Source organism: Martes martes, assembly GCF_963455335.1.
Source record: "Martes martes genome assembly, chromosome: 1".
NCBI classification, from domain to species: Eukaryota; Metazoa; Chordata; class Mammalia; order Carnivora; family Mustelidae; genus Martes; species Martes martes.
In genome coordinates this window covers 14,156,807-14,169,723 of record NC_137888.1, presented here as the reverse complement: position 1 = coordinate 14,169,723, position 12,917 = coordinate 14,156,807, and the positions used below count along the sequence as shown (strand labels likewise).

General features: G+C 38.0%; 1 protein-coding gene across 1 annotated transcript; it reads right to left on the bottom strand.

The window, feature by feature from the left end:
• Nucleotides 1-2,050: 2,050 nt before the first annotated feature.
• KRTAP26-1 (keratin associated protein 26-1) lies at nt 2,051-2,602 on the bottom strand (the record flags this gene model as incomplete). Its single annotated transcript, XM_080817859.1, has 1 exon — nt 2,051-2,602. The coding sequence occupies one exon, from the start codon at nt 2,600-2,602 to the stop codon at nt 2,051-2,053; it is 552 nt and encodes a 183-aa protein (XP_080673985.1).
• Nucleotides 2,603-12,917: the final 10,315 nt, after the last annotated feature.

The window sequence follows — 12,917 nt, the reverse complement described above, 5'->3', positions numbered from 1 at the left end:
GAACCAGCATTCTGCTTCAGGGTCAGAAAGCCTACAAGGAAAGGATTCTGAGAACCAGAGGCGTACGCCTTCTCTAAAGGAAACAACTACTAGTCAGCTCCTGGAGATCATTGTCTTCCTTGCATGCTGACAATTTCTAGATATTTCAGTTCTTCAGAAACGTTAACATCATGCCTTTACAGTTTAGTTTTATTTTAATTTGGAAAATATATACCCCTACACATTTCACATTGAGTGAGGGAAAATTGTATCTTTAATATAGCTATGTCCCAGAGTATGTGGGTGCTGGTAAATACAGAAATAGTTCGGGTTGATCTTGTCTAGCTCTCTATCTTTGTCTGGCACAAGATGGTTTAAGATATAGGGAATAAAATAGTTGCTGAATAAATCTGCAATTACTAAATGAAGTTGGACTGTGTTTTTAAAACTGAGGACAAGTTTTCAAGGTATGTTGATCAGAAGTTGCATGCTGGCCTTGATGATGACATATGAAAAAGGGTAGATAATTATAAAATGCCACATGTTTGAGGACCTACATGCTTACATGGAAGTCAGAATTGCAGGAGCTTAGTTTTGGCAACATTGTGAAGGGGATGAACTCGGAGAGGTGGGACAGAAGAAGACAATGATGGAAAACAGATGTCATGGTCAGGGATTTGCATTTTTATTATATAGGAATAGAGCATGGGAAGTCATCAAAAGCTTAACACAGGAGGGAAACATGGCTCAGTTTGCAATACCACCTTACACCAGTTAGAATGGCCAAAATTAACAAGACAGTAAACAGCAAGTGTTGGAGAGGATGTGGAGAAAGGGGAACCCTCTTACACTGCTAGTGGGAATGCAAGTTGGGGCAGCCACTTTGGAAAACAGTGTGGAGACACCTTAAGAAACTAAAAATAGAGTTACCCTATGACCCTGCAATTGCACTACTGGGTATTTACCCCAAAGATACAGATGTAGCGAACAGAAGGGCCATCTGTACCCTGGTGTTCATAGCAGCAATGGCCACAGTTACCAGACTGTGGAAGGAGCCAAGATGCCCTTCAACAGAAGAATGGATAAAGAAGATTTGGTCCATATATACAATGGAGTATTATGCCTCCATCAGAAAGGATGAATACCCAATTTTTATATCAACATGGATGGGACTGGAGGAGATTATGCTGAGTGAAATAAGTCAAGCAGAGTCATATCGTATGATTTCACTTACTTGTGAAGCATAAGGAATAACACGGAGGACATTGGGAGTCGGAGAGAAGAAGTGAGTTGGAAGAAATTGGAGGGGGAGACAAACCATGAGAGACTGTGGACTCTGAGAAACAAACAGGGTTTTGGAAGGAAGGGGAGTGGGGGGTTGTGTGAGCCTGGTGGTGGGTATTAAGGAGATCATGTATTGTATGGAGCCCTGGGTCTGATGCATAAACAATGAATCTTGGAACACTGAAAAAAATAAAATTTAAAAAAGAAAGAAAGAAAGAAAGAAAGAAAGAAGAAAAGGGGATTTTGGTGGAAGTATGTTCACTGGATGAGAGAGATAAGGAAAATGTTCCTCATCTTGCCTTCTCAAAGTCACTTCCACCAAGGGCTTTTTGGGTCTCTTAAATACCTAGGATCAGAGATCTAGAAAGAAGTTTAAGGAATAAACCATGGAACTATTATGCTACTGTGAGATAAGGACATGCAGTTGCGTATCCCATGTCCTACTCACTTATCTTGCAAGCAGTTGAGGTTGATCCTATCTGTGTTCAAATGAAATAATGAAAGACAAACTAAAGACCCAGATTCTTAATTTTGACTTAATCTCATTTATTGCAGCATGAATCAAATCAATTCTTTCCACACCTCAGTGACATTGAACAGCATTGTAAATCAAATAGTTTTATGCCAAGGAGAGATAAAAAAGAGATAACAATAGGAAAGGAGCAGCTTGAATTACATCAGGCAGAGTGAGAGCAAGAAACGGCACTACTAGGAAAGAAGCACAAGTCCATAGACTTTGAATTTTTGTCCTGAATCCTTGCCGGGATTATTGACTGGAACAAGGAAGCTACCGGCCTCCCAGCGCAGAGCAAGATCCAGGGCATGAACTGAACACGTGGCTCAGAGGCTGGCATCCAGTGAAGACAGGACGCAGAGGTCTGAGGCTGCTAGGCACCATACTCAGTGGTTGAGGACCACAGGGCAAACAACCCAAGGGGCGGCATCCATAAGTGAGGAGGCTCAGGGGTCGGCTGCTGCTGGACACATAGCTCAGAGGTCTGTAGGATACGGGGAGGCAGGAACCAGAGATGTAGGAAGCAGCAGGAAGAAAAGTGGTTCCTTGGCAGGGTCTGGACACGTAGTATGTAGTAGGAGGGCAGCAAGATGTTTCATAGTTGCTGGGCTCGCAGTGGGCTGGCTGGCAGTTAGTTGGTTCACTGCAACTCTCTTGGCAGTTGTCCAGAGGCCGGAGATGGTCTTGACAGTTACTAGGCAAGCAGAGGACATCACCACAGCTCACACCTGGAGAGCAGAGGGCAATGGAGGAGCTGAGAGGAATATGGCAGGGATTTCTGAGGGATCCCAAGCTGTAGTTCGCAGGGCAGTTGTAGCAAGACATAGTGAGGTTTCAAAAGCAGGTTGCAGTTGAATGAGAAGAAGCGAGTATCTCCCCTCATTTGGCTCGATCCCTTATATATCCCTAGAAGGTGGTGATTGTGTATACAGACTCTTCCTCCTTGTGGGAAGCTGCATCAGAACTCTCCATTATAGCCCCGGAAGTGGTGCTCCCATGTCCCATAAACCTGGATGTTCTTTCCATTGATTGAGTATATCTATAAGGAAGTGTGACTGAATTTTAATAGGCTCTCTCCTTCTTAAATTATCCAATGAAAACAGACATGTTTGGAGGTCATTCACATAATCCAAGCATAACCACCACTACCTAAACATTCTTAGAATTCCTCTCTTGGAATTGCCTTTAGAAGTTGTAGCAAAACTCTTCGGAGGAGGAAAAAAAAACTGTAGCAAAATTCTTTGAAACAATGACAAACTTCTTTGAGGGGAAATTCTACTCTTTTTGGAAATTGTCAATGGTAAGAAACTTGAAAGTAAGTATTTGTGAAAGAACGTGAAAAATTCTATAACTATATAACTTGGGGCAGAAAAAGTTTGAAAGCAGTATAATACGAAAAATTTCAATGTGACCAAATTTGTACATTGCTTTATTTTAGAATGTTGGTAGAAAATGACTTCCCACCAAAATATTTTTATTTTATAATGTTTTTTTAGAAGGTTTTAATTTTTTAAAGATTTTATTTATTTATTTGAAAGAGAGAGAGATTCAGAGAGCACAAGAATACGGAGGGTCAGAGGGAGAAGCAGACTTCCTGCTGAGCAGGGGGCCTGACGTGGGATTCGATCCAGAGACTCTAGGATCATGACCCGATCTGAAGGCAGTCGCTTAACCAACTAAGCCACCCAGACGCCCCCGAATATTTTTATTTTAAACAGCCATACTCATTTTATTCATTTCAGGAAACAGAGTCATGATGGAAGCTTGGTTTATATTTAAAATATTCTTAATATAGATCAATAAGATGGGCTCAGGTAAAAATATGGATACTACTGTGAAAAAGCAAATAAACAAACCCCCTCAAAGAAAGTTGAACAGCATGATATTTTCTTAACAGCTAGTATAGCTTTACATATTCATGCTTACTTGTGTTCCAACCAAAAATCAATGTTCTTGGTAAAAAAATAAATAAATAAATAATAATAATAATAATAATAATGATTAAGACCTGGAAATGAGTTTGGTTTTGCTTCTTACATTGGTTCTGATGTCAATTTCCAAAAAACAGCTTCTAAACCACTTTACATGGGAAATAGCATCAGAATAAATGTACAGTTTTTCCAAGCATTCGTACTTCCAAGGTTATTTGGGATTATATTTTCTGGTAAAAATTGGTTTAAAAATGTTTCATAATGTTTAGCCTCTTCCACTGTATTTTTATGTCCCAACATATCTAGTGGCTCCAGTGGCTACTTTAATGGGAATTTTAATTACCTTGCTGGATCTACTTTCCAATTCCCTTCAGCCAGAAATTCTATGTAAATCACAACAGTTTCTTCCATTTTAATGTTCAATGGATACACCCACACTTAATGTCTCCCTCTGTGCAGGAGGAGCCAAATCTCTCTAACAGAAGATCGGTTTCTCTATGAGCCAATACAGGACTATTTTACCACCAAGGATAGAAATATGAAGAGAAAATGATATAGTCTCAGAGGTCCTGTACTAACATGTTGAACTTATCTTAGTACGCTAGGTCAGAGAACATTACCCTTTGATGATTTATACCTGAGGAGTTCGAAGAGTTCCTCTAAACCCAATCTCCACCCCTCCAGCTTTTGTCACCTGACACTCTCTGTACACACATTGCTAGAGTCTTCTTGTGAAATCCTGGATGCATCAGCTGAATGGCGTCCGTAATAAATATAGCCACCACATTTAACTGAATGCTTATCACATTTATATGTTGATGTTCTTTATGCCTCTTCTTCTCTAAAGTAAGCAAGAACCCAACACTTGTATCATTAGTACATCAGTATGTTTGTGTTTATACAAGAACATGTATTGTTTATGCTGTATGTATATGTGAATGTTTTCCCATGAAGTGAAGGAGTGTGGGATAAGAGGAAACTGGCATTCACTTAGTGTCTCCACTGGGCAAGACTTGTAGTGTGGATATGCACATGTGTCACATCACTTTATCCTCACAATGCCTTACAGTCAATTTTACTATTTCAAGTATTCATATGAGAAAACTTGAAATGCAGGAAGTTATAGTAGTTGATATGAAAAACATTTGAACAAAGGGGGTTCAAACATTTGAACATTTTTTCTCCCATTATCCAATATGGTATTATTTAGAAATATATTAGTAGCATCATTTATTAATTCTCTTTGATTAGCACAATTGCTCTGATTGTGCTGATACCTCTGATACCTCTATTGGTATCATTTCATGACATTATTGGAAATATTAATAATAATCTATTTTTCAATCTCATTTTTTGGATGCATTGAAATGTAAGAAAAACTTAAACGGTAAACTGCAAGACACTATACTAGAATAATTTATGTTCTTGCTTTGACATTCTTAACCCATTCCAAAAAGTACTACCTTGAGTTTAATGAGTTTAGAACACTACCACAGATTCTCTCTCTCTCTCTTTTTTTTTTTTTTTTTCTGTTATGGGTAGGTAACACTGAAAAAAACATTCATGACATTTTAGAAAATAGGATGCACAGAATGTAAGTTGTACCTTAATATAGCAAATGTAGAACTGATGTTATTTGGTAGTGACCAGAGAGTTCATGTGGGCACAACAGCAGGTATCTCATTAGCAGGCTCCTATAAACTATAAACAGGTCTCACACTCTTCTTCTAATGCGAAAGTTGAGGGATATATTGAGGAACTAGGCAGCCTGTGTGCTTCTTCAGATTTACCCACTTTCTTGCTTTTTCTTCAATGAACCAGGGGTCCTTACCTTTCTTACTCTATAGGAACAACCCTGAATTTCTCTTTGTCTCTCGCTCAGACACAAAGATTCCTCAGAGCATTGCAACAATATAGTTAAGTCGGTAAATGACTAGTCTGCATTCATTTAGTCAATAAATATTTATTGAGCATTTCGTATGTGTTAACATAATGATAGATACTCTCAGTAACACCAAGATACTACTGATTTCTTCTCCCAAACACATCCAGTCTTGTAGTTGTGATAAGACAAGCACCCAATCCATGTCAGTGTTTACTAAGTTCTATAAATGGTATCCAAAGAAGGGCAAACATTGCTCATTGGCTTTGCCTAGAGTTTGCATTTGATGTTCATTTCAGAGCATGGGAGGAGATGTCAGGGCCCTTGGAAAGGGGAGACACTTCAGGTTATATGGTGGTAAATGGTATAAAAGCAGAAAAAAAGTGACCACACAGTGCTTTCGGTGGAGAATTCTTAGAGACAAATTGTAGCAACTAAACTTAGATTCACATGCTGAATCAAATTTAATCATCAAAGAAGCAGTTAAGGTTTTGTTCTACAGGCATGGTGCTCTAAGTAACTGATTTTGAGAAGAGAGTGCTATGATTAAATTGAAGACTATATTGGAAAGAGGGAAAATCTATTGTAATACTTTTCTCCCTTGTTCCACTAAATTATGTCTTTTCATCCATTTCCCTTCCTGTTATCACTGCCATCACTCAATTTGGGTTTTGTTACCCACTGGTGAACACATATACTTCTTATTGCCATCTTGACTCATAATCGCTATTATCTTCTCTTTAGCTTGAATACTGTATTCAGATTAAACTCCTCAAATTAATTTCATCATATGACTCTTTGTCAAGAACATCAATGACTTCTTTTCGTCAACAGAGAATTGTCCAAACACTTGATCAGTCCTCCTCTACTTCCCAATATGGATTCTCTTCTGTATTGGGCATTTTCATGTAACTCCACAGCCCTCCTCATTTCACATCACCTCCTCACCCATCCTACCCTTCCTCTCTTTTGAAATAATCCATTACCCAGACCTCAGCTAAATTAGAACCTTCTTGGGACCTCTGGGTAGCTCAGTTAGCTAAGCATCTGCCTTTGGTTCAGCTCATGATCCCAGGGTCCTGGAATCAAGTCCCGCATCCGGATCCTTGCTCCGTGGGGAGCCTGCTTCTCTTTCTGTCTGCTGCTCCCTGCTTGTGTTCGCTCTCTCTCTCTCTCTGTGACAAATAAATAAATAAAACCTTTAAAAATAAATAAATAAATAAGCCTCTTCTTTGTAAATATCTTCCTTCCAACATAAATCTCTCTGGCCTTAAATCTGTATGGCTATCATTATCTAATGCACACACACGTGCTCATGCACACACACATGCACACACATTCCTTTACATTGCAGACAAAACATTCTTTGTCTATGTGCTGTAGTGTCATATTTTGACTACATTACAGAATCCTTATTAGCTACTATTTACAATGTCCTTATTATATACCAGACACGATTCTATATGTTTTATACGTATTTACTGATTTAATTCTCACAACATTCTTATTTGAGTAGGTGTGATCATTATTCTTAATACATGTGAGGACACTGAGTCAACTCTTAATAACTATTTGCTGACTAACATCATAGCATTCACAAAATATAACATAGATTTTCTCTATCAGATACAAAAGTTGACCTTTACTTAGTCAACTCAATAATCTCTTTTATATACTTTTCTCACCATCCATCCATTTTCACCAGGGTGTCAACTTTCAAGGAATATAAAAGAATATGAATATAGAAAGAGGTTCAGGAGATCGGAAACCCTTCCTCAAGTTTTCCTCTTGCCCCTTTTATGATCCCTGATTAGTACTTCTCTTAGCTAGGCTTAGAGAAGAGAACGCATTACCTGGAGTCAGTCCTCTTCAACCCACAGCCTAAGGAAGGGGCCTGATTATAGCACCCCCTGGTGGAGACCATGTGTAAAATCATTTAAATTATAATCAATTGGAAGAACTTTGAAAGTTAATTCACTGAACAGTAATATAGAGTCTTGGATAACTAATAAGGCTGTAATCTATTTTCAACAGAATTTTTATATATTATAACATTCTTGAGTGTGGAAACTTGGTTTACACATGATTGGAACAAAATTTGCTCCATTCATTCCCAATTCATTCTTATGAAAGAACTTTACCTAGATGATGTTGGAAAACTGTCTTCTAGTAGTGCATCCTCTCATCTGTATTGAAGACAGTGGAGTTGGAGGCATCCCTTCCACTCTTCATAGTAAAACCCTTGAACTGTGTCCTTTTCACCTTTTCAAGGTCTTTTTCAACTTCCTCCCTTTGTTTACATATTTTATAAGCTTTAATGAAGTATAATTGATACAATAAGCTGAACATATTTAAAGAGCACAATTTGCTATGTTTTGGCATTTGTGTCTATCAAAAATCAAGGAAATAATCATATTCATTATCTCCCAAATCTCTTCATGACTGTTTGTAGTCCTTCCTTCCTACGCTTCTCCATGTCACCCTACTCCTACCTTCATTCCCAGGCTACCACTGATCTTTCTGCCATTTTGGATTAGTTCACATTTTCTAACATTTTACTAAATGAAATGAAATGATATAGTGTATACTCTTTTTTTCTTCCTTCTTTTAATCAAGTATACTTATTTTGAGATTCATCTAAATTGCAGCGTGTATCAATTGTTCATTCCTTATATTTCTGATTTGTTTATTCATTCATACACTGATGGACAATTGGGCTGTGTGCAAGTTTTGGCAATTACTCAAAAAGTACTATGAACATTCAAGTACAGTTTTTTTTTTTAGTATTTTATTTATTTATTTATGAGACAGAAGGACAGACAGAGAGAGAGAGCATGAGTGGGAGGGGCAGAAGAAGAGGGAGAGAGAATTTTAAGCTGACTCTGTACTAAGCACAGAGCCTAATGTCGGGGAGTAGGGGGCAGCAGGGAGCTCAATCTCATGACCCTGAAATCATGACCTGAGATCATGGCCTGAAATCAAGATTTAGATGCTTAACCAACTGTGCCAACCTGGCACCCTTTGTGTACAAGTTTTTGAAAGTACATATAAAATCGTTTCTCTTGGGTAAATACCTATAAATGGAATGATCTGATCACATGATAGGTCAATGTTTAACTTTTAAGGAATTGTCAAACTGTTGTTTAAACTGACTGCATCATTTTATATTCCCACCAAAACTGTGTAAGAGTTCAAGCTCCTTCATTTCTTTCAAAATGTGGTATATTCAGACATTTGGTATAGTCAGATTGTTATTCTGTTAAGTGTCAGTATTTTATTGTGGCTTTAATGTATTAGTCATTGATGATACCAAGCATATTCATTGCTTATATCCCATCTGTACATCTTCTTTAGTAAAGACACTATTCAATGTTTTTTCCTTTTTTTTTTTTTTTTTTAAATTGAGTGTCTGCTTTCTTGTTGTTGAGTTTGGGGAGTCCTTTAAATATTTTAGATACAATTTTTTTAATTAGATATAAGATCTGCAAATATTTCCACCAGTCAGTGGCTTGTCTTTATTCACATAATAATGACTTTTTTGAAGAGGAAGTATTTTTTTAATTTTTTTTTATTTTTTTATAAACATATAATATATTATTAGCCCCAGGGGTACAGGTCTGTGAATTGCCAGGTTTACACACTTCACAACACTCACCATAGCACATACCCTCCCCAATGTCCATAACCCCACCACCCTCTCCCTTCCCCCATCCCCCTGGCAACCCTCAGTTAAGAGCAAGTATTTTTAATTGTGATGAAGATCAAGTTATCAATTTTTAAACTACAGATTGTGTTTTGTAGCTAAGAAATTTTACCCAAACTCATTCATGTCTTAAAGAATTTTTCCTGTTTCTACAACCATATTTTTGAAATCTAATTTTTATCCTCACCAGTATTTTCAGCTGTGATCTTCAAGATCACTAATGATGCGCTCCCTGCATGCAATTGCAATTTTGCCTTAGTCTTAACTCCATGGCAGTGTCATTGCTATCCATATTCTGTATTTTGATAACTTGTCCTATTTTTATTGGGCAATGCTCTGATTTCATGATTCTGTTTCTATCATTTCTATCATTCTATCCACCTCCCTTTTCTCCTTCTATTCTCAATTCTCTTCTGCATTCTCCCTAATCTGCATTTCGTTAATCATAAGGGTTCAGTTAATAGCTATAATAAATTCCACAGTATTTGTAATTACAGTCTTGCTCTCTTTCCTGATCTGTGTTCCTGCATTTGCAGTTATCTGCTAGATCATTCCACTGAGACAACTTGCCCTTCAAATTAAATATTTACATATAAATAGTGCTTTCTCCAAAGTTGGTTTCTCCTCCCATGCGCTTTATTTCTACTTATGGTGCCATATTCTCTTAGTCACATAGGCTTAAACTATTATAAAACTATGCTCAGAAAAACTTCTATCTTTAACGTATTCTCAAGGACAAGATTAGTAGTGAAATACAGCTCAGGTAATGTCTCTCCCTTGGTTGCAGTTATCTTGAATACCTCTCCGTTGTCCACAGAATAAAATCAAAGGTCCTTAAGCTGTCACTCAAAGCTATTCAGAATATGGATCCTCCATACATGGCCAAGCTGGAGTCCTTCAGGTCCTCTCTATCTGGACCTCCAGATGACCCTATTTGCCATTCTCCATGAGCATCTCACATTGCTGGCTTCCTTCTTGCTGTCTTACCTGCTTTCCCACCCTCTCTAATTATGCATATCCTACTTATTCTTTTTTTTTTTTTTTTTTGACAGACAGAGATCACAAGTAGGCAGAGAAGCAGGCAGAGAGAGAGGAGGAAGCAGGCTCCCCGCTGAGCAGAGAGCCTGATGCCGGGTTCAATTCCAAGACTCTGGGATCATGACCTGAGCTGAAAGCAGAGGTTTTAACCCACTGAGCCACCCAGGTGCCCCCTATCCTACTTATTCTTTACAGCTCAAGTCACATATAATGAGTATCAGGAAGCTTTCATTTCTGCCCAACCAGAAACCATTCTTTTTCTTGGAACTTGTTCCCACTTTACATGTCTCCTATTGTACAGATCATTTCATACCTTTTATTTGTTCAGTTTACATCTAATTTTTCTGCTCAGTCATAATTATATTAAAGACATTGTAGCCTTATTTCTATTTGTGTTGCTAAATAGGCCCAACATCCTCTTTTTGGAAATATTTATTCAAACAATGAATAAAAATGCTTTGGTCACTGTTTTCCTCTATTTAGTTCATGAATTTTATTTTCTTTTACTTTATCTCAAGTATTTCTCACATCAGAATGAAGACTCATGTATATCAATGTATGTGATGGTAAATGGCTGTTGAGAAGAATCGATCAGAGACTGATAGATTCTGCCTTAATTTAAGCCATTAGGTCAGATAGTTTTTAACCTATTCACTTGTATGTACATGTATATCTGAAACCCTTTTGACCCTTAGTTTTATAAACTAGAACCAATTTGTATTTGGTTCTTTGAGAGCTATTCACAGCCAAGGCAAAGATTTACTATAAACCTCCTAAAGAAAAGGGAGGTCTAGGTCTATTATAGTTCTTGTCCTGGATTTTTCACATAACACACTTTACAGCCCGTGGAAGAATGCAGTTCACCTCCAGGTCACAGAGGATCCTTGTTCAGTTATTTCCCTGCATAGCAAAAGCACCTCTCCTGGCCCCTTTTTACTCCAGACTCTGTGGGCACACCAGAACTCTGGGGAGAGTCTTTATAATAAGAAATATCATTTTAAAGTATAAAGATTTTCTAGTTTTGTTTTTTTTTTTAATAGAACATGAGATCAAAATGTCAATGCTATGACTTGTCAGCAACTCAGCAGTCCCACTGAAATCAATAGGTGCCCTTTGGGAGTTTGGCCCTAACAAACCCTTATCTTGCCACATAGAACAGAACTTAGGGCCAAACGAAGACTCCGAGTTGCCTAAAACATTTATTTCCCCTGAAGCATTATTTTATAAGATTTCAAAAAAGATAGAGAGTCACTCTTCTTCAGCTGAAAGACTGACATTTAAGGAATTCAAGTCTTTATCTTGATCTTTATCACGGGTTACTCCTAAATTCTGATGGAAAGTTTTTTTTTTTTTTTTTTTTTTTTTTTTTTTTTTTTTTTTTTCCCAAAAGGCGGAGACCCTACATCAGGCTCCCAGTTCCATGGGGAGCCTGCTTCTCCTTCTCCCTCTGCCTGCTGCTCCCCCTGTTTGTGTACTCTCTTTCTCAAATAAATAAATAACATCTTTTAAAAAATATCCTAAACCAGCATGTATCTTTTTTTTTTTTTAAAGATTTTATTTATTTACTTGATGGACAGAGATCACAAGTAGGCAGAGAGGCAGGAAGAGAGAGGGGGAAGCAGGCTCCCCGCTGAGCAGAGAGCCCGATGCGGGGCTCGATCCCAGGACCCCGGGATCACGACCTGAGCCGAAGGCAGCGGCTTTAACCCACTGAGCCACCCAGGTGCCCCAACCAGCATGTATCTTGAAAGCGATGTGAAATATCCCTAATACTATAGAATACTTAATTTTATGATTAAAAAAAAAATAACTCCTGTCATAAAGATCATCCACTGCCTAGCCTTTCAGCACTGGGCTTGAGAATGAATGAACTGACTTTAGGTTTTCATGGTCATGTCCTGCATGAAATTGAAGTAACCCAGAAACTGAAGGGGCTGAAGCTGGAGCGACCCTCTTTCAGAGCATTTACCTTGCTTGCTCGGTGGTGACTTTCTTGGGAGGTATTGACTTGGAATCACAATACTGAGAAAGTAAAGTACTGCCAAACCTAATATCTGAATCAGAAGAAGTGGCTGGGTTATTCCACGAGAAATTTAAATAATTTTCCGCCGAATAACAACAATAAAGCGAAAAAAAACCAGGAAGTGGAAATGAGTTGGATGTTTTAAGTAGTCACGAGAACGCAGAGACTACCCACGATCATTTATTCATTTGATATGAAGAATAAAGGCAAAAGAAATAGAAAAAAAAGTCCTTATAACTTACAACCCATTGACAAGTACGTAAGACATGCACAGTGACATTCCTCAAGGAGCTTTGTTATCTTAATGCAAGTATTTTGCTAGAGGCAAAAGGCAACCTTAGCTTTAAGTTAGCACAACCTCCAGGATCCTATAAAAATCCCTTTGGAACTTTCCTTTGTCTTTAACCCCGCAAGATGTGTGTTAGCAACCATCCTCCAAACATCTGAAAGATCTCGTGACTAGGGTTTCACTAGATAGTAGTAAATGAACGTTTCCTCACAACAGCTAGCCCCTCAAGGTCCTGGAAACCTTGCTTCCAAATTCCTTAGAGACTTATGCTATC